Raw genomic sequence first — 26,577 nt, forward strand, 5'->3', positions numbered from 1 at the left:
ATCACTAAGGATTGTACAAATTGCTCTGAAGGATGTGGGCAAAAATGGTAAAAAATATCCCTGATACTTCAGTGGAAATGATGTGTTGTATTTGTGTTCTCTTTTTCAGAGAGAGGGAAGCAGAGGCAATCCTTTCCATTTTCTGTGGGCAGTGGAGTAAAAAGGCACTCATGAATTCTTTAGGAATGTCCAGAACATTTTATATAGCTGTAAAAGTAAGGCTTTCTTAATCCTAAAAAAATCTGACTCCTGAGAGAGTTCTTAATTTACACATGTACACGTATTATTACTTTTTGGAAGGAAATTCTTCCAAAGCTAGTGAGTTATATAAACTTATTCTTTCAAGTCACTGTTTTTGGTCTTCCTTTCAAATGGAATGAATACGAGAAAATGAATTGTATAGTTGTTAGCACTTTTTGTTTTAAATTGTAATTTTTAATTTAGAAAACCACTGAAGGCAAGTTATTTATGTACCCAAACATGGAATTTAGATGGCTTGCTGGAAGCCCTCAGCCATCGAAAGTGAGATCCAAAATATCAGTTTGCACCCAGGAGAGAGAGGGAGGAGCAGACTATGTCTGCAACTTCAGTAGTGCAGCCTAGAGGGTTTGTGTTCTGGGTCTTCCTCCAGCAGTCTGCAACATCCCCAGATCATCACTCAGCATGATGCCAAATGGCCTCTCTTGATAGAGACCTGAGGAATGATAAAGGATGGGAGAAAAAACAAGCCAGACAAACAGATAGATGTGAAATGGATTACACACACAAATATATATATATATATAAAAAATATATATATATATATATATAAAGTCTGTGTTTTCTTTTTTTCAGGACACTGGAAGAGATGGGCAACAGGGACACACCTTTGCAACATCATGTCCCCATGCAGAGATGCTGGGATATATCACAGTGAAACTAAATCCCAGCAGCATTTTAGTAAGAGCTTGCTAAAATTCAGTGAGGCAAAAGGGAGCTGGATCAGCTCCACAAAGACAATATAACCATGTATTTAATACCCCTGAGGGATTTTCTGGGACCAGTCTCTCAGCACAGCTCGCTGCGTTACATTTTTGCTCTGCAGGAGTAGAGTAACAAATGGGACTATCAGAAAGGGCCATCAAAGCATCCTCTGTAATTTTGAAGAAAACTGGAATTGTAAGAAGCCAGCCACACTGTATGCAAAAGAGGGTCTAAATGTACTGGAATAAGATTGAAGACCTGACATTTAAATTGCAAGGCTGACATTTTTATGCATTTTTACATGCATGCTCTTACGGCTCTGCGGGTTGATGGAGGATAGGAATGAGGAGGTGATGCCATCACCTCCTGATGATGGCTTCCAAAGGCAAAAAGAGAAATTGTTATTTATGGCAATGCTGAGCATATCTTTATAAAATGCACTTGCTTGTCATTCAAGACAAAGATCTGGAAATCTCCTTGTTTTGCTGAAACTGTTGGAAACTGTGTCCATATATAACATGGCAGGGTTTCACACTCATATTTCCAGAGATGCAGTATAAAGACCTTTCCACTTTCATCATGTTATACACTTTTCCTGCAGCCATAATTCGTCAGTTCTGCTGGCCATGAAACTAATGGCAAAGCTTCTTCCAGAGGCTGAAGCTTCCCTTCAGCTCCCCTTCAGTGGAAGCCAGACATGTTACACCTGCCAGTACCAATGTTTTGAGAAACTCCACTGAAACTTTAGAATGAATGACAAGACAGAATTGAAAACAATTTATGCATAGAGTCATCACACTCAGTTTGAACAGTTATGCAAGGAATAAATTATCTTTACCTGAAACTCCCAGAACTATCTTATAAAGCCTCTGAAGCACTGGGGGGTTTTGGCAGGTTATTTTATTTTGTTTCTTTTGGGTTTTGGGGGTTTGTTGTTGTTGTTTGTGGAAGTTTTGGGTGGTAACTAGAGTTACTGTCTGGTATAATGTCTCGTACTACACACAGCATATCCCAGATACCAGCATACACAAAATAAGTCTGCTTTCCAAAATGTCTCATCTGAATATTTCTCAGGGAAGAGAGTTGTGAGCAGCGGATAACTTTCTAGGGATAAAAATGGTGTAAATACACTTCTGGATTGAGGGATCACAAGAAAAACCTCACAGCTCCAATCCTGATCCTTCCACAAACATAGCAGAGCGTAGACAGAGCAGCACCAATTGCAGTCCCCAGCCTAACCATGGTATGAATCGTATATTACCACAGACAAACTTTTGCCAAGGCTTTAAGCTATAAAAAATCAAGTACTCTAAGAAAAACAAAAAGCCACTGCCCTGATGCAACCAGAAGGTGATGACTGCAAATAAGCTTTACAATGTGCATGACAAATAAGGGTAGAACTGAACATTAAATCCACCAGCATTTCATAACCCAGGACTTCTTCCTAACCAGAAATGCGATCTGTTATCTCACTAAATTTTATCCTGTCTCTTTCCATCTTCTTCCTTTCAGTGGTGACTAGATCTGATTGACAATTAGTTTGCTCCATTTAATCCTAATTCATGTGTGTCTCTCAGACTTCCTACCTTGTCTGCCTGTCCTGCTGTGTATACCAATAACACAATAATCTATACTTTGCAAAGTTTTCATGATGACAGCAAGTCAGAGAATGAGCTTTAACTGTGCCAAACTACTCTTATAATCAAGCTTAACACAAATGTCTTATTATGCACCTCTCTTCTTCAGCAGGGCAGAATTGTCCCTGTAGAGTTTTTCATGGCAGTGGGTGGCAATCTTTCCAGCCTACCATGTGTGTTAGCTTTCATTTGTACCAGCAGATCATGGAAGAAGAAACACAGATAATGTGTTAGTCTAGAAGCAATACACAAGGGGTATCACAGACAGATTAATCTGGCGCCTCCAAGACAGCATAATTCATTTGGATGAAAAGAGGATTCTCCTCAGTGAGACAGAGAAAAATCTCTTTTTATCTTTTTCTTGGCAGAAGTGTGAAACACATGGAGAAGCTCTTTGTGGGAAATGGGGAGTGCTATTATAACTGCTGACACCATTCTGGCCAGAGATACTCAATTAGCCCCATGTCCAATTTCCTTTTTGGCCACAGGCTTCCATGGGCACTTGGGCTTTGTGGTTCCGTTCCCTAAATATACAATAGGCACAACACCACATCTTCTGCCTCCTCCTAATACAAGGACCAGTGATGTGGTGGGCAACACTGGAAAAGCCAAGACAGGAGAATTTCAGCCTCACTGGGGAGCTGGGCCTGTGAGCCAGCTAATCTGTAACACAGATGAACAAGTCTTCCCTCTGTGAAGGTTAAATCCAGGCCAATGATGGTCACAGGACGTCACTGTAGGTGGTACAGCTTCAGCACTGCCAAACTCTGCCCTCCAGCCTCCCCTTGGAAAATATATTATTGTAAGCACAGTTAATTTCTTGTAACTGTCAAGAGGCTTTATTTTTTTCTTCTCCCTGGTGATGAATTCCCTTTTAACCAGAATAATGTGACAAGGAATAATTGTCAAAGGGGTAAATTCATACTCAGCTCTTTTGATGATTTGGCAGTTTTTGAATTTGCATAGACAGCAAGCAATGTTTTTTAAATATATACAGGACTTGAATGAAAACAAATGTGTTCACAGTAAAATACCTGTTACCCACATTTCATAATGGAGAGAGTTGTGGACAGATATAGGTCACGATTTAAGTGCAAGGATCACTAACTCTGACACTGTTTTGAGGAGGAAAACTTGCCACTCCCTGAAGATAGTTAGTTTTCAGAGCAAGTATAGGTCAACTCTCTTAGAAAATGAGACTTCTATGAAGGTCTGTTCATTTGGTACATCATTATGCTCCTCTTCATAAAAATCTCAAGTACGCTCTTCTCAACTCTAACTGCTATTTCTGCTGTAAAGATGAGCAAACTCATTTCTCATCAAGAACCTGAATCAACACTCCTGGAAAACTCCCATTAACTTGACTGTGAATTGCTTCATGCCAATATAAAGTTATAAATATGGAGTAGCACCACTGGCACAGAACTGACACTATTGTAAAATATGAGATACGATTACCTTGACCTGTTTTATTCCATGTGCTGCTTCAGTAATACAGGTTCCAAGGCCCACCAAAATTTGCAATAATTCCCTAATTTGCATAAGATGTCTACCCACCATTTAATGGATTTTTAATGTCCCTGTACTCCCACAGAGCAGTGACACAGGGCACAAAACTTTGGCAGGGGGCCACCTGAAACATGGGGTTTCCTCTGCAGCATTTTATTAGGAAAAGACTAGGTAAAGGAAAGAGTGCTCCAAGAGGCATAAAAATAATAATAGCAATGAGATATTGATTTATAAGGGACTGGGTTTAGATTACAGCAGGATAAGCAATGCTGAAATTCAGCAGCAAGTTAAAAAGGGTATCTGAAATATTACTATAGAGGGAAATGTGAGACAGAAGGAGTAGCAAACTGAACAGCAGGCTGGAGTACAGAACAAAGTGTATCATCAGCACAGGGAATCCAGGAAGAGAGTACAACACATCAGCTTGACACTAGACCTTGGTGAAGGCGATTGATTACATTGGTGTTTTGCAGGCAGGGAAAACAGAGATGAGCAACTTGCCCAAACAAGCTGGGAAAAGAACCAAGAAGAAAAGTCAAGACCAAGGCTGTGGTCTTCATTCCCACTGGCTGTAACATTGCATTTCCTTGGAAAAGGAAACGGTACTGAAAGTTACTGGCTTGAGAATATCCCCCTGAAGACACTCAGTGTGTGAGTTGGGAATACAGGCTGGAGAAACCCCGGAGGGAAACGGTGCTGCCGCAGCACCAGCGTAAGTGCAAAGACCAAAAGCGAAACCAAAACAGTTTGTGTCACTAAATCATGTTTCTTTCTTGGAGGGATGAAGATTAATCAAGACAGAACTAAAAGTGAGTCTTTGATAAAATGCTTAAGTGGCCACACTTGAACTACAAATTATTTGCATCAACTAGAGGATGAAACATTAGTTTTCCATTATGCTGCAGGAAATAGCAGCTTGCTAAATAACTCTTTTAACTTTCCTCTGGCACCTATTGATTATATCCAATAGAAATTAAGAGTAGAAGGCAATTAAGTTCAAAATTTAATGGTGCTCTGCTCCTGTTAATTTACTGCCTGACCTGATCAATACATTACACTGGATAACAATCTATTCCAGCAAGGCTTGGTTTCTCCAGTGTCCCTTCCACTAAAATTACAATAATGACAAACAACTAAATTTTAAGCAAATAATACTTTAAAAATAATAAAATGACATAAAATATAATTAAAAATTGGAGTATTCCCCGTAGTAGTGAAAACAACAGCTTAAAACTAAATTGACTTTTGCAACACAGAGCGTGGACTTTGTCAAAATATTAGATAAGCTACAACCTCAGCCTCACAGAACTCCCTGGAAATCGAAATCACATGCAAGTTTTAAACATCTCACATACATAGCAGTACAAAACACCTGCCCTTAATCTAGAAGGCAAATTGAAGTGGGAAACTAGAGATCAGTGGTAGTGAAAGAAACAATATTGTGCTGTTTTTGTTCTTTTTTCTACATAACAGTTAAGGTCTCTAGGTGAATACATGCAGCATGGGCTTTATGTATAGCAAGCTCTGTCAAAACCTGGAAGTACCAAGTTGATTTGTATTAGGTTGCAGGTGTTTTTTGGTCCTTTCTCTAAAACCATGTAAGCACTTTTAAAATAACTAAGCCTCTTTCCTAAAGAAAACAAGGACATGGTGGCATTTGCCACCTCCTTTTATTCTCAGAGGTAGCACATGCTGGGTCCCACAATGCCACACAATATTGGGTGGTCTTGGAGGCCACAGGGATGCCCCTGCTATACTGTCCTGCACACATAATCCTTGGAGAGGACAATCCAGATGCAAATTGTCACCAGCAGCCCAGCATGTGTAAAGCAACAGAGCATTTCTCCAGGAGAGTGGAGTCATCGAGTGACTGACTCTCCCCGTGTGTGTCTGAGTGCACACACACATGCCTATGTAGCTGGCTGAATTTCATCACTTTTTTTGCCAAAATTCAACATGTCAGCATAAAGTCAAAACAAAATATGATGAGGTTTTCTGAAAATATCCTCCTCGCTGATCAGCTCTATCCCTACTGGCATTCACTGTGTAGCCAGCACACCATTAATCACTATGAAACATTTTCATTTATTTTGACACCAAAGAGAAATTGAAAGGAAGAGTATTTTTGGATGGGAATGAAAAGCAGGCTGTAGGAATATCTCCTTTTACCTTAGGGTTTCCCCAGACTGATGGTCTAACAGGACCCTGTGGGTCTGCCCCCCATGTTCTGTGTTTTTATCTCATCCTTCTCAGGTACAGTAACACTGATCTGAACAGTGCGTGTCTTACATCTATTTATTTACTGCACATTCTCTCAGGTTTTTAAGAAAGAAAAAAAAATTCCGAATTTTTGTGGTTATTTACTGCATCCATCCAGTATTACCTACACAACAATTCTGCTCAGACTCTGCAGTGTGACTTCTCTTCATTCCTGTCTTGCCCACAGCCCAGTTTTTCTTCTTTTCACTACACAATGCCTTTGTCCCTGCCCTTGCTGGATGCCTGCCTTGTTTTGCAGCATATAGTAGATTGTGGGGTTTTTTTAGATTTCAGAGTGCAAGTACAGACCCCTTGCTCTCTGCTAAACTCCTGGGAAGAACCTCTCAACATCTATGGCATTGTTTTCTTAGTGAAAACAAACAAAAATATTATTATAATAATTCCAGACACCTGTCATTTTTGGCTGAAAAATTATGTAGGAAGCAGCAGCATCTGCATTCTTTGACATGTGGTAGTATGGAATGAAGTGAGCAAATACAAAGGTAGACATAACCAAAATATGTTGTACAAGCAGGACACACCAACGTGGCTGATTTGTATTCTACAGAAAGCTACATGCAACAAAACCTAATATTTCAGGAAAAGCTGGCAGAACAAGAGCACGATCCATGCCCTGAGCACAGGGATACTGTAGTAAGCCTTGCCCATAATTCTACCCAAAATCTGTGGATTCAGCAGAGCCAGGAAGGGCCCTGACTGGCCCTTCTGCTTCTTCTGCGATCTGCCAGCACTGCTGATGTCCCTGGCTACACATTTTTTCCAGGTCCCTCACTATTAGACAGTAAAAATAAGTACACTAGAATAAAAATGCAGCAAAATTCAGCAAAATGACATCAGTGCTTCCTAAAACAGTAGAGGTGTTCACCAACAACACAGAGCTGGCACTCACAGTGGTGGTGAAGATGCAGTGTAACAAGTCATTAAGATCCAAGTGGTAATTACAGGGTTTTTACTAATGATGCACTGTTGAAATTGAAGGAACACACTTATGACTTTGCATTTTTAACAGCACTTATTAATACAGACCAGTGCTTTATATTTGTTCCCTATCTGATACTATGCAAAGCAGAGCCTAGCAAATGCTTTATAATTAGCAATTTATTTGATTTAGGACTGTATTTTGTGTCCACAAACAATCTGCTAGCTGAGTGTGTTGGTTACACTTTGGTTATTTTAGAACTATTTGGTGAAAAAAACTAAAAGGGGGACAGTTTGCTCTCCAGCTACTGTGATAACATTTGAGACATATGATACTGAGAGTTCGTGAGCTGGGTTAAGACAGTTCTGCAATGTTGATGCATAAAAATCACCCCAAACAGGCTACAGACTGACAAACTACTGAGGGGTTTGGGTCCTACAGACTATACAGGTTGTATTCTGAGAGGAGGAACTGGAAATGGGTCTGTGATCAATTGTATGGATAATTGATTCCCTGGAATCAATTAAACCCTTGTTGACTTGCCCGCCTCCAGTCGCAGTTGCCAGATTAATTCGTGTAGTTCAACACAACGGACAATCTCAGTGCTAAATTAGTGACTCCTATTTGAATTCTCTGCATCAGTCAAAAGATTAACGATTTGTTTGCTTCCTTCAAGGACTTGGTCACCGTCTCTTCCAAATTTCAGTGTGCAGTAACTTCAGGTCCTTGTCTCTTAATTTAAAGAGAGTGCAGTGGGGAGGAGCATTTTTCATTTTTCCTTAAGCATCCACTTCTTTTGTGGTCAAATCCCTACCCCACAAGCCACATTCAAGCCTTGTGAACTATCTCCATGTTTATAGATGGAAGATAGCTTTGACAGAAAATTAAAAAAGACTTGGTGCTTAACAGAATAGTCTGATCATATATTTTCTGCACTGTATAGAGACCCCTGTAGACACAGAGCATTTCACAGCCCTGGTGCACCACAAACACAGTCTTTGATGCAGAAAAGATGGGAACTCATGCAGAATTAGCCATTTGGTAATATGGTCTTCCCTGCAGAGACAGATGCATGAGTTCACGATTAATTCATGCATGCATAGCAAATAAATTATGCTGTTTCTTACAATTCTGCATGCAATTTTACCTTAGGTGTGTCAAATTATTATCATCACGTATTCTAAGTCAAATCAGAAACCAACTAAACCTAAACACTAATTTTTGATTTCTCTGCACATACATGTATACAACATAAACAATTCTTGATGCAGAAATTTCACTAAATCACACAGCTTTATTTAAAAGGGGAGCTATTTCCTCTGAGTCTCACTCAATGAGTTGAGTAAACTTTGCTGTGTTTCATATTAAATGTCTTCACAATTGGCTCTTTCAGATTTTCATATGGGAACTCTTGTCCTTGGAGGAAAATAGAATAGATAGGGATTATAATGGTGAGTATTGGAATGTTTGCCAAGAGCCTGCAATTGGTCCGGACTGTATCAGGGCTTGGATGCGGAATGGGGAAAAACCTGCACTGGATCAGGGAGAGAATCCAGACAGAGAGAAAACCTGGACTGGATCAGGGCTGGGATACGGAATGGGGAAAAATCCAGACCAGATTTGGGGAAAAATCCAGACCAGATTTAGGGAAAAAAATTACAAAGGGGGCAGTTTGCTCTCAGCTACTGCAGTAACATTTCAAACACACTACTGAAGACTTTGCTAACTGGAAAACCTTTCAGTCTAAGCACAGCAAATTTATTTCTCTCATGCTGCTCCAATATCATCATCTATATGGATTAGATATGAGGCCTGGAAGTTGTTTATAAACATGAATTTATATCGCTCTTTCTATTAGTTTAAGAGTAATCCAAGAATAAATTATTCTAATCCTCTTTTTCTTTTCAAATGCCAGACTATTTTTCTTTCCAAATATAGACAGGAAAGGAAAAGAAGAATCACAAGACAACTAATTAAAGAAGGTTAAATTACCAGGGCAAAGTTCCTTACAGGGTCTAATATATAAAAGCATTAACAGACAGTTTTTCCTATACCAAATACTGTTATTTTAAAAGTTAGGCTGTAATACATGTGGCATTTCTGCCCCAGACTTCACTACAGCATCATAATCAGAGTCAGGGCAGCGTTTTCACACTGCCTCTACTGACCTTTATGGGACTGGCTTCCTCGCCTCTGATGACCAGGAAAAAAAGTTGTGCTCAGTGCAGGCTACTCCTGGTATGAGGAGCAGAGCAGCCTCACAGTTTCCTTTCTGAGTCCTCAGGATCTGCTCAGCCAAAACAGCCTGAAGGTGGGAATCGCCCACAGCTGCTCCCGAGGAGCTGGTCCCCCTGAGCCAGAGCTGGGCTCACGCCTCATCACAGCTACTGATTTTGGAAACTAGAACAGAGCAGTGGGAAGCTGCCAACACTAACTTCCTAAAGGTTAATACTTACAACTACATTTTGGCTGATATTTCCAAAGCTGCCTAGAGGGAGTGGATGCCCAGTGCCCATTAATTTTAATAGGAACTGGGCAGGCACAGTCCTTATGAGACTTTGACTATTTCAGCCTATTACTGGTCGTGACATAAGGTTTGATATTGCAGGAGGCTGATTACCTGCTGGGAGCACTGGAGCTAATGCAGCTCCTATACTTTGGCTTGAAAATTGAATATGCAAAATGCATGAAGAGTGTAGCTATGCTTACCATAAATAATGAGTTTAAAATGAAAATGGTTCAGATGGAAAGGGTCTAACCCAAAGCTAGTTAGCAATGAGTGTTCCTGATGATTTCAGAAATAAAATTATACAATTCAGCACACACTTGTAGATCTTTTCCCTGAAGACCTTTGCATAAGGGTTGTTACATTTGAAGCTTAAGCTTTTAACCTGGTTTGTCAATTTATTCCTTTTGATAGGAAGTTCTATCGGGTTTCAAAAGGTTTTCAGTGCCAGTAAACATTAAGACACAGAGCTGGGTGCTTTGCAATTACATTTGAATTTTAGGAATTGCAAACCCTCCCCCCTTTCATTTTATATATCAAACCTAACTACACACAACAAATTTAGACCATGTCCATTGTAATCACAGATCATTTCTGATCACAGTTTCCATCCTGCCATGTGCTAATGAGCAACTCAGCTGGGAAATCTGCAAACTCAGGTGGATAAATTTTGCTAGAATCCCCACTTCTGGGCACCAGGGGTCATTGGTAGAATGCAAGCCAGGTGGCAAAGCTATAATTTACTTAATTTGTGTTTACAAATGCTGTTTTTTTCTGCAATGATCACACAAAACTTATAAGTGCTATGTCAAAAGAGTAGTAGAAATGGATTCTGCAATACTGCCTTATTATTGCTCATCCAGGGAAGTCCAGGACTGCTATCTCCAACAAATAGAATAGATTAAAAAATTCTAAGTCAATATTTACAATGGAGAATTAATTGGTTCCACTGCTAAAACTGATTTATCATCAGGTTATTGCAAATAGATGTATAAAAAAAAAAGAAACCAATTTTGGTCAACCAAACAATAAAAAAATATTGTATGAAATAAAGTCAAACTGTAACTAAAGGCTGCAAGAGGTTTTTTTGTCTCTAACACATAAATGAATGTTATGAGTCTGCTTTACAGCTCTTTGTCTTGACTTTTAGTCAGTGGTCTACCCATACCTCAGTATGCTGAGGTATTATTTGATCAAAGAATGCTAATTACTTTGCATTTTATGGGTGTGGCAAAAGACACTGGAAGTCTTCAAAACCAGTTGTCATTCAGTTGAAGCTGTTTCCAACCTCTTCTGGTTGAGAGCTAGCTGTTTTTCTGATTTCCAAGCAACATTCAATGGCGAGGAATTTATTAAATCCCCCAGTGTTTTCTTAGCCTTTCTCCATCCCTCGTGCCCATGTGCTGATCTGACAACAAATTCACACGCCATCCTTTGCTTTGCTGCCCTACAACTCTTCTCTCCAACAGGGGCTGCCTGTTCTGCTGAGCAGCCAAAGCCTTTCTCCACACCTGGTCCCACAAGATAATTCACCTCTTTTTTAAAAGCAGAGTGGCTGGAACTGCACATCCACCCAAGGAAAGGACCAGCCCCTAGAAAGTGCTAGAAAGAAGCGTTATCCTTCTCTGGCTCTGGAGCAAATTCCTCACCTGATTCCCTGCCTGACACTCAGATGAGCTGAATTCATCGATGGACAAACAAGAGAGATGAATGGCACCAGTGCAATGGTGAGGTTGGGCCTTTGCTGCTGAGCTGAATCCCAGAGGAAACACAACCTGCCAAAAACTATGCAGATTTTCTCCTTTACTGCTTCATTCCTGTGCTCTGTGGTCCAAAGCAGTGGTCACTGTCCTTTCCCCCACTCTGTTCAGAGCAATGGGTACCTGTGTCCTTGGATAACTAATGTGACACAAGTGTTCACTACAGTAATGGACTTGAGGTTTTATATTTAACAGGGACTACAGGTGCTCTTGTTTTAAAATGTATTCATCCAGTTAGCAATTTTCAAGAGGAGGAAAGGAAACTTCTAAAGGAAATAGAGTTCATTTGTTATTTGCATAACTATATTACATACAACCATATTTGATGGTATTTCATGGCGGGGTCTGGAGAAAAAGAAGAGGGCATTTTGTAATAAGAAAACCAATACAGAGAGATGTTTTCTACTCCCATTTCAGTTAATGGGAGATTTGCCTTTGTCCTCAGTTAAGACAGTGTCATTTGCTTCTCAATTTCATTCCTGAGTGATGGTTTGTGCTGATGTTTCACTTTCCTGTTCATGAGTCCTGGGCACATTTGGAAGATAAAAAAAAAAATGTACTGACCATGCACATGCATCTTGGAAACTCTGTTGTATGCTTGCTGCCTACGAATTGTAATCAAAATGAAGTGATTACACAAACCCACATATTAAAAGCCATTCATCTGCCTGCAGAATGGTCTTTATGTACCAATGACACAGGGCAGAATGCTTAAATTGTGGAGCACAGCTCATTTTCACACTGCTTTCTTTTACATGATAGGTTCAAAAGGGAGAGGCAGCACTTTTTAAACATTATTGGAAGTTTCCATACTCCATCTTGCTTAACCTTGAACAGTTATTGTAGCAAACTGAATGGTCTATGGAAACAACTCCCAAGGAGGAATAATGCTTTCTTTGACACCTACATATAGACAGCTGTTCCAAAATCTGCAGGTTATGTATGTGCTGAGTAGCACACTTCCTCAGCACAAAGTCTAAGATTTCAAATAAATCCCTTGCTTACAATGTACTTACTTGACTCCTGAGTTTAAGACAATTCTGCAATGCTGATGCATAAAAATCACCCCAAACAGGCTACAGACTGACAAACTGCTGAGGGGTTTGGGTCCTACAGACTATACAGGTTGTATTCTGAGAGGAGGAACTGGAAATGGGTCTGTGATCAATTGTATGGATAATTGATTCCCTGGAATCAATTAAACACTTGTTGACTTGCCCGCCTCCAGTTGCAGTTGCCAGATTAATTCGTGTAGTTCAACACAACGGACAATCTCCGTGCTAAATTAGTGACTCCTATTTGAATTCTCTGCATCAGTCAAAAGATTAACAATTTGTTTGCTTCCTTCAAGGACTTGGTCACCGTCTCTTCCAAATTTCAGTGTGCAGTAACTTCAGGTCCTTGTCTCTTAATTTAAAGAGAGTGCAGTGGGGAGGAGCATTTTTCATTTTTCCTTAAGCATCCACTTCTTTTGTGGTCAAATCCCTACCCCACAAGCCACATTCAAGCCTTGTGAACTATCTCCATGTTTATAGATGGAAGGTAGCTTTGACAGAAAATTAAAAAAGACTTGGTGCTTAACAGAATAGTCTGATCATATATTTTCTGCACTGTATAGAGACCCCTGTAGACACAGAGCATTTCACAGCCCTGGTGCACCACAAACACAGTCTTTGATGCAGAAAAGATGTATGATGTGAACTCATGCAGAATTAGCCATTTAGTAATATGGTCTTCCCTGCAGAGATAGATAATCATTGAAATTACTGCAAGGATTTGGTGTGAGGGGATACAGCACAGATGTTAACCTGACCCTAATGTTTCCCTAAGCTCCCCTTGGCAACTGATTAGCTGGACCCTGCTCCCATATATTCCCTGAAGACAGTGAGCAAGGATTAATGGCCAGTCACCATTCTGTTCATTTTCCTAAACTCAACAAATCATGTCCTCATTTGGCTCAAACTAGCAGATCTCTCTGGATTTCAAGAGGCAGTTCACACCAGCTGAAAATCTGCCCCTGGGTGTCAAACCACTTTCTGAGAGCGCTTTGGATGTTGTGCTTGGACTGTGCACATGGGCTCTGCTGCTCAAGGCAAACATGGACCCAGTGCTTGTTTAAAGGCAGGGGGTAAAGCTTTAAACCTTTTACTCCTAAGACAGCACACACCCTGTGTCAGCTGGAAAATCACTCCACACATATGCAGTAAATGGTAGCAAAGTACTTTCTGTTGCAGCCCCGCAGGGCAGATACAGATACCCGTGGAAATCTCTCCCTCAGCATTGTTGAGTGCTGGGCTGTTGTGAGAGGAGCCTCCCTTAGCATTGCTGAAGCTTTTCTGGCCCCTACATCCACCACCTGTAGATTCACAGATAGTTCACAGGGGGCTGAGGCCCCTCCTCTGGTCTCGCCGAGGTAGACCTCTGTATGCACAGCTGTGAAACTCCTTCTCCTGGTTGTTCTCCATGCTCTCCAGGCAGCATTCCCAGTCCTTTTGTTACCTGAGCTCATGGTTCTCACCTGCATAGTCCTGCCTGTGTTATCACTCCTGCAAGGGAATTTTATCTAGGGTTTTTTTCCCATCCAGATTTTGCTTCTTTTTCCCTGTGGTGCCTGGCGCACTGGCATGGCTGGCTGCCCTCCCTGCATCAAAAACCCCTCACCAGGCTCTTTTCAGTGCTGTGATTAACACTTAATGCTACCCATCAGAGGAGAAAGCTCCTACTGTTTTTCCATTTAGCCTCTAGTGGGCTTATTGCAAGTATTTGAGAGAAAGGTTGCTCTACCCTGTATGCAGGTGAAGTAATTATATGTTCCTGTGTGTCTTCACACTGCTCCATGGCCGTACCAATCCCTAATTTCACCACAGGGATGCTGCTTGTGCACCTTGGTTGGCTGTGAGGGCTCTGCACCCTCTGTGTCAGCACTGAAATCTGTCAGCTGGAGCCTGGAAAAATGACCACCCCTCAGGTAGATGGAGACAGTGCCATGACATGTCTTTTTTTCCCTCTTAAGTAGAAAAAGAAAATGTTTTTCCTGCGGAAATTGGGATTTAAGTGAGCTCTCTGCACTTCATCAGGGGTGGATTAGTCAGCTGTTCTATAGGCTCGATATTAAAAAAGGTGGTTCCTTTGCTGTGCAGGAAACCACAATGTCAGTTGGAGAAGAAAGAAATATAAGACACAGGTAGGGAGATAAATTATAGCTGAGATGAAGATGTACTCACATAAACCCACAGTCAGAAGATCTCATTAGCTGCACCATCTTCACCCCAGAAACACAGGATCATCTGTCTCTTTCTCCCTCATGCCTGGTGGAGGTTTGCATGTGGAATGAATGGCACAGCCCTCGCTGGGAGATGGGGAAGTGCCTGACTGGGAAACCCTCACTGCAAACTGGCTCAGGCAGGGGTGATCAGATGTGATCCTTGAACATCCTCCTCCTGTGTACCTTAATCACTGAAAACACCCATATGTGTTCGAACAGCACTGGGTGCTGTAACACCACCTGTGACAGGATGGGTCTGCAGCATGGGCACAGAAACACCAATATATATATATATATATATATATAAGCATAGATATATGTACATATACCCACACATAGATTGTTTGTACATACACTTGCTCAGGGCCTCTCTGCTCTGCTCAGATGGTGTGGGTTCAGGAGATGAACTGTGCTCTGACACAAAAACTCACCCACCACGGGCAGGGTCAGGCACTTACCTCCCCTCTGCTCCCTTCATCCTCTGCCCTGCAGATGAGAAGACAAACTAGTAATGAGAGCTGCTGTGCCTTGGTAAATGAACTAATTACTCTGCATCATCACTGCCAGTTTTGCTTTTGCTCCCCCTGCAGTCAGCACCTCTCAGGATCTGGCTGTGATTTCAGGGTGGCTGCAAGGGCAGTTCAAGACATGTTTCTGGACAAAAAGAAAAGTCTTAATATATTCCAGTATACAGTAAGGCTTCTCTCCCTCCCTCTTTCTCATTTTTTTAATAGCTCTTGTGATATTCTGTGGTGGTTTTTTTTTTGGAGTTTACTTAAATGGGTGTCAGTGGGGAAGAGATACATTTTTTCCCTCCCTACAAATGAAGTCATCTGAATTCACCAAATAAAAATAAATACGAGCCTGCTGTTCAGTTCCAGTGGTGCCACAGAAGGACAGGGCTATAGATTTTCCCAGGAGTGTGGAATAATTCACCAAGGCTGCTCGTTATTCATACAGACAGTGCATTAATAATACGGGACCCTGAGATCTCCTCTTATCTAGGCCGAAGCACAGCTAGAGGGATGAGAAGCTGACTCCTTGGATTTCAAAAAGCATTTTTCCCCCATTCTTCAAGAAATAAGAATTGATTGAAAGTATTTTCACAGAGTGGGGAAAAAAAGGCTTTCTGGTGATACCACCTAAAGTACACATTAGATAAATAGAAAACTATTGGCTTTGTGACTGTGAACTGTTTTCACTTGATGTAAGTGCTGATAGATACAGGATTATCTCTAACAAAGCATTTACTAAGGACCTGACCCAAAGTCAATAGGAGTCTTTCATTTGACTCTACAAGGCTCAAATCCTGCTCTCAGTCCAGGGAGGGCCAGGAAGTGTCTGTATACCCTGTGCCCATCTCTTAATGGTGCAAGCTGGGGTAGCACCGTTGCTGTGGGAGGATCCATGGGCTGAGGACCAGCTCAGGGACCCGTGAGGGGCTGTGCTGCACCTCTGTACTGAAGGAACACAGTGCTCCTGAATGTATGCTCACTCTATAGTAGGTATCTTATCCATAATTTAAAAATTAAACTCAATTAGCTCATGTCAACAGCGTGGCTGCTCTTTCCGTCTGCCTAAGGAGTGACCAGGTACCAGATATGACATTTTCATTTGTAGGTCCTGGGTGAGAGAAAGGAGGGAAAATGCCAACAAAAGGAGCATGTGCTGGTGAATGATGTCCTCTCTCTGCTCTCACTGTTGCACATGGAAAAATGAGGATGAGCAGTACCAACTATCCAGCAGCATGACTGGAGAGGTGTGAGGTGTTGGCCCAGAGAGGCATTAAAAGTCATGGTGCTCCCACTGGTCACTAGGACTTGTGTTTGGTTTGATAATGCTGTCCTGATGAAGTCTGATCTAAATTCACAGGGCCACATGGTGGCTAGTGATGGATTATCCTCAAACTAATAGAAATCTGAAGTATGTACCTGCATGTTAATATTTCATACACTGTGGAATTATCTGAAACTTCAGGTGATCCAAAGCCAGTCTGTGAGAAAGGGAAACACTGGATTAATTTCATTTTATTGTTCTCTATCAGTGAATGATTTCCCTTTCCCCTGATGAATGACTGCTATAAAACAGGACAACAGCAGACCATGGAGAGCTAAAACACTACTTCTGTTGTCTGAGAGCAAATGCTTCAAATCCTGTGTTGCAGACAACATGGAACCAGATCACCTCAGATCTCTGCAAGGAATAGTTTAGAAGGAGAGATACTGCACAGCATTTCAGTAGCAACTTCCTTTTTCCTCATTGGTTTCGACCAGTGTTAAAACCGCCTCATTTCCTAAAAGCACTGGCAATATACACAACCTGCATGAAATTCCCTTTGTGATTTCAAAAGCCAGTGCAGGTGCTTTTCTCTTATTCTATACTCTGTGATCCAACAAATTTCAAAGATAATTATGCAAGAAATATGAGGTTGCCTGTGAAAGAGCTTAAAATAAACTGGAAGAAGATTGAAGGGAAGGGAACAGAAAAACTGAAATGTTAAAAAAGTGTGTCTGAGAGCATCATTGTAACATAGTAAACTTCAGTATAGATGAACAAATTATATATTATTCAAAGGCCTCAAAGAACATACAGACATAACCACCTACTGACTGTACAGAATGGTTCAATACCACTTTAAAGGATACGGTACAAAGCACATTATTCCCAGTAGAAAAGCGACCGTAAATTATAAGTATCTTATATTCCTATTACATTTTTATAGTAATGATATGAAGTATTAAGACTGAGAGAATATTGTCAGAGCTCTTCTGTTAATACTTACTCAGCAACCCTGTGGGCTCACTTGGCCTGTGTTCCCCCCTTCTTTCACCCTAGAGCATAGAAAAGGTGGAGACTCCCGTGTCCAATCAAACATGGTTTTTATAGAGTACTAGAATGAACTGCTTAAAAAGCCCAAAACAACAAACAGAACAAAATAAAAAATAAACCAAGTGGCCACAAGACTGTTTTGCTAATGGAAGCAACCAAAGAAAACTGCAAGTCAGGTGTAGACAAGCCATAAATGATAATAAAAACCCCAGACATAAGTGTATTAATCAGTTTCCTGCTGCCACTTGCTCATTTTTGCTCTCTAGCTCACACAGCCAACTCTATTGATGCCACAGAAGAAAACCTGAGCCTATTCACAAAGGTGACATCAATTTTGCATGAAGATTAGGTCAATGAAGAATGAGAGGTGGACATTACAGTCCTGACCCAAATGTGACAGTTTTGATATAACCTTTACATTTGATACTGTCACAACAAAGTTATTTTGAAGTTATGAAACCCTATGATGCCAAGACCTGGTAAAACCACCAAACATGGAGCAGTCTGCAGCCCTTTATTTGAAGAAAGTGTCTTGGGTTGTAAGAAAGCAAAAACTAAGGCAAAATGCCTTTTCAGGAGGCAGCGTGAAGGCAAGTCCCTGAATAATATCTAAATATTTTGAAAATATGCTGAGTACATCTCGAAAAGGTTCAAAGAGCAATTTTAACGGTATTTAAAAGTCACATTTTTTTCATCAGGGCTTCACTATACTTTCTGTACTGAGAAGGAAAAGCAGGAAAAGAAAGGTCTCATGGAGTAATGCAGAAGATTAGGAATACCTCCACTTTATGCATGAGCAACAGAAAGAAATCATCATCCCACATAATGTGAAGATGTACTTCTCTCTTAAACAGAAAACAAAGCCAGCTCTCACACACACCATCCAGTTGTGTCCTGGAGCAATATCTGGCAGGAGTGGAAGGCAATGCAATCCCTGTTCTGTAACATGAACTCAGACTGTCAAAGCATGAGCCTTGATGAGGTGTTTTCTGATGAAATTTAACTAGGAAGCACCAAAAGCTTGATTCCAATAAGTCATAGTTTGGCCAATGGTACAAACAGGGCAATACTGAGCTTGTTCATACTAAGTAGCCATCATGTGGAGGTGGCTCGAGGTGATAATCAACCACAGATGGGAGTCAAATTGCCAACATGGAGTGTCCCAGTCCTTGTCACCTCTCAGAGGTGATCAGTCTGTTTGGATGTGAGTATATAGCTGTGCCCATACACCTTTGGATATTTAGTTAATGGACCCAAGCAAGCTTTCTTACTGACACATTATGGCTTGAAATCATATACATTTACATAGTGTAAAACCTAGTGTGAGATTAAATGGTCTTAATCCTTATAATATGGTAGATAAGGAAGGTAGAAAGTTGCAGGTGACCTTTTGAAATGTCCTCGTGTACAAAAGAAACAGCAAATCCCAAATCTTTGTGTGAGTTAAAGTACTGACGTCAATGGGACTCCCATGGGAAGTTTTGGGAGTTCGCCTTAGCAAGAACAGACCAACCAAATAGGACAAAGTTTTGACTTAAGGTCAGTATGTCAAAAGTCACAAAGCAAAGTCTGGGATAAAACAAAGGCCAAAGATAATGTCCCTTGGATTAATTTCTACGAGCAGCATACTGGGCTTTTGAATCCTTCACCAGCCTTCTACAAAAGCAGCTATGGGCTGACTACCACAACTAAACTTGAAAGGGGAAGACATTCCTTTGTAGTTCACATTTTCCAGCTTTGAAGTCACAGTGAGTCTTACCAATGACTTCAATGGGACTTGCTTTACACTTTTATATTAGTCATTGTTTTATCCTTACTCCTTTCAAAATTCCGGACAATAACATTTCTTTTTATCGTAATCCTGACAGAGCAATTAGGCTTCAGTCCACACCTGCACCCGACTTTTTTCTTAACAAAGCATTCTTTGAGCTTCTCTTCTCTGAACAGAGTTATGAGAGCTGAATTAATGGTGTCTCTCTGCTCTGTCCACTTCCTCTGTTTTTCATGACCTGCTGAAGAACATGAAATTCTTCAAGGCTCGTACAGCTGATCTTTGGTTAAGACCAGCTGTAGATTTCACGTACGGTTTTATGACTGTGCTTAGCAGAAAAAGAAGATTCTTTCTATCAGGGTAATTAAGCAATAACAGAATGACAGAATGTGGATTAAAGTGTAGTCATTCACAGGTGCATCCATAGCATGGTTTTAGTCATGAGTTCAGAAGACGAATCACATTCCCAGTGTAACAAGCCATGAAATACTGCTTCATGGTTTAAAAATTTAAGAGTGTTTTGGAAATAAAACATTTCTTTTGTATCTTTAATATATAAACCAGATAGGCACATGCCACAAATATTTGCTGTGAAAACATGAGGTTCTCATTGCTCCAAGGTACCCCCAACTCTCATCTTTTAGGTGTCCAGTGTGCAAGACTGTGAGCTTTGCCTGTACAACCCTCCATTCCACAGCACCCACCAATGCTCCTGTCTAACGTTGGGCTACAACAGGACCAGCCCCTGCTCCATTCTAGTGCCTTTGCAGCCCATGATTGAGGAAAGGTACCCAGAGGAAAACATTTTTCCCAGTGTTTGCTTGCACAGCTCCCCCCTCTCGCTCACTTGGAGGGCAGCTGAATGCCAAATGACCGACCCAAAGAGGGAAAGTTGGGCACTTCCAAAACCTGCAGATGCACCACCACCCCCAGGAGTCCAGCCATGGAAAGGGTGAGGAGAGCTCAGTGCAGAGCCCACCTCAGCTGCAGCCAAAAACAACCCGTGGCTCTTAGAAGCACCTCTGGGCCAGGGGTTGGCACAAACAATGGCACAGGACATTGACCATAAAGAACAGCAAGGGGTTTTTTACAAGATACTCCACAAAGCTGCTGCACAGAGGGATTCTGCAACACAGAGCAGCTTCTTTGGAAAGGGTAACTAATGGGATTAGTACCACTTACTCCCCATCTTCTTATGTGATTTATATTTTGCTAAGCACTTCCAAGCCCTGTTTCCCTCCCCAACTGCTGAGTGGTTTCACCTTGCAGCCACGGCAGGGGAGCCCCAGAGAGGAAAACACCCTGTGCAGCTAGAGCTGATATGAAACCCAAACACCTGATATGAAACCCAGACACAAACAACATGGTGCTTTTCCTTCACCAAAAAAATCCCCGTGACAAGCAACAGCACCATGGATTTCAAAAGACAAAGATTGTTTCCAGCTTTCTTTAAAGTTTGTTTCAGGACAAGAACACAAGATTCATTTCTTTATCTTATTTTGCCACTGACTTTCCAAATGAAATCAAAATGAATCGCAGTTGTCCTTTAAAATATTTACAAATCAAAAATAATGTGGCACCGATAGGGCCCCATGAAGTGACACCACGGATAATTTTGTCCAGTTATTTATTAAGGGCTTGATCCTGCCCCAGAATCTCTTATACTTATCAAAGTACCTATACTGGGTACTATACTCCCAGTTTTTTGATAAATCTTAACATGACCCATGTGCACAGAACCACACACTAACATAGCAGGAAGGTGGTCTAAATATATACTCGTGCTTATAGAGTTTTGTGTTTTGTTAAATAAAGAACAAAACAAAATTCCTATGCATAATGTATAGACTAACAGCTATCTACTGGATAGTACACAGAGACATATATACAGGAGGAGGTACTTGCCATCAACACAGGAGGGTCTGTTTCTTGTAGTCCCAGCCACTTTCCCAGGTAGACAGGAGCATTTTACTGTTTGTGATCTTTCCTCAATTCGATTCTTATTACAGCATCTGTGTGCTGCTATAACTTCACACGTTCCTCCTTCTGGCAAAAAAAAAAAAAAAAAAGAAAAAAAAAGAAAAAAAAAAAAGAAAAGAAGAAAAAAGAGAATATTGACACTGATTAGGAAGCACTAATCAAAGCACCCAGGCATGCTCCTGCCTGTGACTCTGCCTGGCTTCTATATAAGTGGGATTATGATGTTATTTCTCCCATTACTGTGCTCCCAAATCAGCCAGGTACTGCTACACCTCATTTTCAATATAAAACATAGATAAATGTCCCTTGCCTGTCTTATATTAGAAGCTTCTCTGACATCCACATAATTTTGGCCTAAAAATGACTGTGTCAAGGTCTGGGCTTGAAGAAATGTAGGTGAAATACCACAGAAAATGTGCAACAACTGTTGACTGATTTTATGCTTGTAACTACGGAGGCCTCTTCCACAAATGTTCTCTCGTACAACGAGAGGGACTAAGGGAATTCATCTAGAAATAAGATTTTTCTCCAAATATTTGATTCTGTGCTAGCACTCAGCCCCTAGGGAATGACAATGAGTCTCTCCAAATCACAGTGTGGCCCAACAGCACTTCCCTTTGCTACTCCACTCACTAAATTGGTAGTTTTAAGGCAGGAAACATTCCCATTGTGTGTGAGATCACCAGGCTTAATTTGTCTTCTCCCTAATTGTTCTTTATGAGCATTTGCAATACTTTATTAGATGGAGAACACAGAGGTGTGATAGACAGATAGACAGTGGCTTTGGGTCTGTGAATAGTTGGTGTTTGTGGCATATGCTGAGCACAGAAATGACGTGTCAGGTGTGCCATTCCCCTTCACCTCAGCACTGCAGTGCAAGGAGACAAACACCACAGTGCACTAATTCACTGCCCAAGTAATTTCTCCATTCCTTAGCTAAGATTGTATTTAGCTCATAATCACTGAGTGTTTAATAGTGTCAGTCTGTTCCCCACAGATATTTGGCCACTTTATGAAACGGCAGCATAAATTTGGCAGGATTTGTTTAAACTTAGTACAAAACCTCATGCACAGCCCACTAAAGCACAGGATGTGTAAGAAGCTTTTCCAGAACAGCATTATTTCTTCATGCCATTATGAATTGCTAACAGTACAGTGCTTTTGCTATACCACATTATTCATGTCTTTGGCTTTCACTCTTTTTGAAACAATATCGAGAGCTTTTAAACACCAGAGTACCCTGCAGCCAGGTGGGAGGATAAGCAGTGTGGAGATGCTGATCCAGGTCTGGCTGTGAAGAAAGGGTTTTGGTAGAGGTTTGGGAGTTCAGTGGCATCTCCCAGCTCAGGAGAGAGTCCTGTTACCTGGGGATTCTACAAATGTGACATTTCTGTAGGGAAGCACTGGGGTAGGTGGGCAGGGAGGAATCTCTTGCCTGAATGTTAAAGTCATATGGTGATGTGTCATAAGGTGTCCCTGGGGCATTAAGAGGTACAACAGCTACGAATGAACACACACAAAGTGTGGAAATGTTTTGTAATATTAAATTTTAAATCCTCTGACATTCCAGGGTGAGTCAGTGGACAGAAGTGTGTGAACATCCATTAGGGCAAAAGAGCTTGGGTTATGTGGTCATGGGGTTCAGCACTGATGAGTCTGCAAGCATGAGACTATGTAGTAAATATTTAAGTCATCTGGACAGACATGCTGCTGCATGTATTAGTTATCAAGAGCATTTGGCCTGCTGACACAAGCTTTTTGAAAGCCAATAGGTGTCAGAGAAGAGAGATCCCAACAATACAGAGAGCCATCATCTGACAAACGGTCTTTGAAGTGTCTCTTAGGAGTAAGAGGAATTGTGATAATCAACTCAGCCCCAAATGTTTGCATTTGCTATGAAGTAATCCTTCACATAAACTCCCTGTTCCCCCATCCAAATCATATTGAAAGCAATGAAAAGACCCTCATTGGTTCAATCCATCTTATGGTCGTGCCCTAGGAGGAGAAAGATTTGTGATTTTATTGATTGCAACCCCAACACTAAAGATAATGTACACAGTAATAAGCATTTCTAATTTTAGACTACATAGACTGCTTGGTAAATATCTGTGAATAACCTAAATGCTTAATTTTCTCTATTAATTTGCTGTATGAGTACTAATAACCACATGAGCTAGTCGTGCTTATTTGCTTATCTATTCAAAATAATGGGATGTGGTGGAGGAGCTTTATAACACCTTTAATTGTTATGTGGAAGCTGAAGTTGCTGAAGCAATAAAGAATTTAGCTCAAAGTGTATAGCTGTTTAGGAGGGGCAAAACATAATGAAACTATAAAGGCAATGAAAAACCACTTTTTTTTTAACTGCTAGACAGTTAAGTACATTAATTGGAAGTTTTATCTGCATGGACTATAACTATGTGCAAATAATAATAATCATGATAATAGGAAGACCCTTCCCAGTGCTGACAACAGAAGAAAAAATTCATCTCACATGGAGAAAGTTCTGCATGGTACACACCCTGTTTTCCTGGAAAATTTGTTTTTGGGATGAGATTTTTCCATGCAGGCGTGTTTGGCCTGTGAATGACTGCTGAGTAGCATTGCATGCAATGTGTTTTGCTGGTATACATTTTACCAATGATGCATATGCATGTCAGACTTTTAAAAAGCCATATACAAAATGGGAATAGAGGTACCTAGACAGATACAAATGGACACAGTGAGACTAGGAAAAAACCTTATTGAAAAAGCACACCCTCGACTATATTATTCACAGGAATGTATATACCACAAATATACTGGGGTTGGGACATTCAACTTAAAGCTCTATTTCAGTGTATAGATGAGGAAACTAATTAGAGTGGGGAGAGGAACATGAACCAGTCTTCAGTTTCCACTGAAAACCATTTAAGATGTTCAGATGTATAAGCAAAGTACCTTTTTATTCTGTGATTTTTACTTTTTATTTCCTACTTCTTCTTTGGGGGGAGGGGATGGAGAGCACCAAGAAATACTCTAATACCAACATCTGAGGACTTCAGCTCCTGAGCCAGTGTTTTTTTTATTCTCAGTAGTTCATCTGGATTATGGAAGACCTGGTGAGATATTACAGTGCTGGGAGTCCTGAAAAAAGAATGTGAATTATTGACCTGATAGGCTGTGAGTGCAGTAAAGTTTGAATCCTTGTTACAAAACCCAGAAATGTCTTTTTTTTGGAAGCTTATGGTCTATTGAGCTGTGGTAGCTTCTGGCTTTGATTCCACAGTAACAGCCTCATCCAACTCATTCAAGTCAATAGGGGATTTGCCATTGAACTTAAAAGGAGAGGAAAGGGCCCTAAAATCCTCTAAGTAAGTGTCTTCTAAATGTTTTGTTGACAGTTACATTTCATGAAGTGGCTGCTTTATCCACCTGACAAGAAAAAAAAATATATATATATATTTTTTTTTTTTTTAATAATTCCCTCCTGCCTCAAGAAAATCAGAAAAAGATTAGAAATGGAATAGGAACTTGCAGATCAGGAAGAGCTTTGATCTTCCTTCAAGAAGCTTCAGAGATGAATGAAAACATCCTTATATGACTTATATCCTCTTCACACCAAACATTAGCAGGACTTGATAGTAAGAACAGCTGAACCTTTCTGAGCACTCAGTGCACAGGATGCCCTCAACTTTGCATGAAGAAAATGTGGCACCTACCAAAGCAAGAGGGACAGAACTGGCTGCAAGGAAGGATTCTGGGATGTTGCAGGTAGCAACTCTCTGTGTCATTGCAACTCTGCTCATATTTCCAGACCTTCCAGAAATCTTTGTTCTGCATAGGCTTAAAATACAAAACTGTAGAAACAACACAGCATTCTTATTGTAAAACAGGGACAACTGTTTGTTACCCCTGCTAATAGTTTAATTCTAATTGGAGGAGAGTAAACTCCTGGAATTGTGTTCTTTTTTGTCTCTGTTATAAAGCCACCTTGAGTTTACACACTGCAGAGTGAAATATTTTATCGTAAGTATGAGCCTGCTGTGGGAGGCTGTGATTTAAAATATCTAATCACCTATAAGGTCTGAGTGCAAGCCTGGCAGAAGCCAAAAAGCCATCTTCTAGTCATCTCTGTTTTTTATATCTCTAGCTGAGGGGTAATAATAAAAGCATATTTTGCACTTCAAAATTATAACTCGCCTCTGTATTCTAGCCAAGCCTGAACTTATCAGTAAACAAACATAAAAAAGGCAAACAGCACTGCTGATTTGTGTTATACATTCTGGAAGTCATTAACTATGACTCAGGTAACAAAACTTATACGTTCTCTCTTTGACAGTGATGACAATTTAATAGTATTTGACTCTGCTGAGTTACGTGGAGCATCCTGCAGCAATGAGGGAGGTTGTTTATCAAAATGATAAACATGTTTTCATTTCCTCCTTGGCTGCATGTATGTGATCAGAAGTCTAAGGCCATCAAGAAATCACTTACTCTGGCCACCAGACAGGCATTAAGCTATTCAGGACCATCTGTGCTTGAAATGAGTTCCACTTAATGGACCTTCCTAGGGCAGGTCAATCACAATGAGTGCGTGTGTGCAGGAATGCAGGAGCACGGCATCGCCGAGGTGAGACTGCTCGCGCTGTTTGGCAGCGGCACAGACGGTTGGTAGATAAGAGATGCCTTTCTTTTCAGGGTCATATGCCCAGTGATTTTAGAATTCAGATCCTCTGTTATGTTTGCCTCTGGCTCGTTGTCAATGCTCCTCACAGCCTAATCCAGATGAAGGTTGTTGTAAGAACTTGTTCGTGTTACTTGTGACACAACAGTGATACCCAAACAACTTCACAGGCTTTGCTGGCCAATTCTGACTCTGGTACACCATTAGCCATTCACTATGGGAATACAAGCAAAAGGAATCATATGGACCAATCCTATCAACACTTCCAGACAGTTCATTAGGACCATAGCTGGTTTATGATAACTGTATTTATTTATACAGCTTCAATTAGCCAGTCTTTGTGCCAATGCTATCACCACGTTAGTGTCATACACCCATATGTTATTCTGATAAATGCCTAAGTATATGCAGATGCTGCTAGAAGTAGGAGATCAGAGAAAATTTGAAAGAGAATTAAAGTTCTATAGACTTCAAGCAAACGCTGAACAGCGT

At 40.8% G+C, this 26,577-nt stretch overlaps 1 protein-coding gene across 3 annotated transcripts in view; it reads right to left on the minus strand.

Annotated features, from left to right (window-relative positions):
* The window catches only part of TAFA1 (TAFA chemokine like family member 1), a 223,913-nt gene that overhangs the window by 23,820 nt on the left and 173,516 nt on the right, over positions 1-26,577 (minus strand). For 2 of the 3 annotated variants that reach the window (XM_064667233.1, XM_064667232.1), the window contains exon 3: positions 21,345-21,485. In XM_064667233.1, coding sequence (XP_064523303.1) covers positions 21,345-21,485 — 141 coding nt within the window. The remainder of the gene's footprint in view (positions 1-21,344; positions 21,486-26,577) is intronic. The other variant, XM_064667234.1, reaches the window with a different exon arrangement.

Source organism: Pseudopipra pipra, chromosome 11 (genome assembly GCF_036250125.1).
Source record: "Pseudopipra pipra isolate bDixPip1 chromosome 11, bDixPip1.hap1, whole genome shotgun sequence".
NCBI lineage: Eukaryota > Metazoa > Chordata > Aves > Passeriformes > Pipridae > Pseudopipra > Pseudopipra pipra.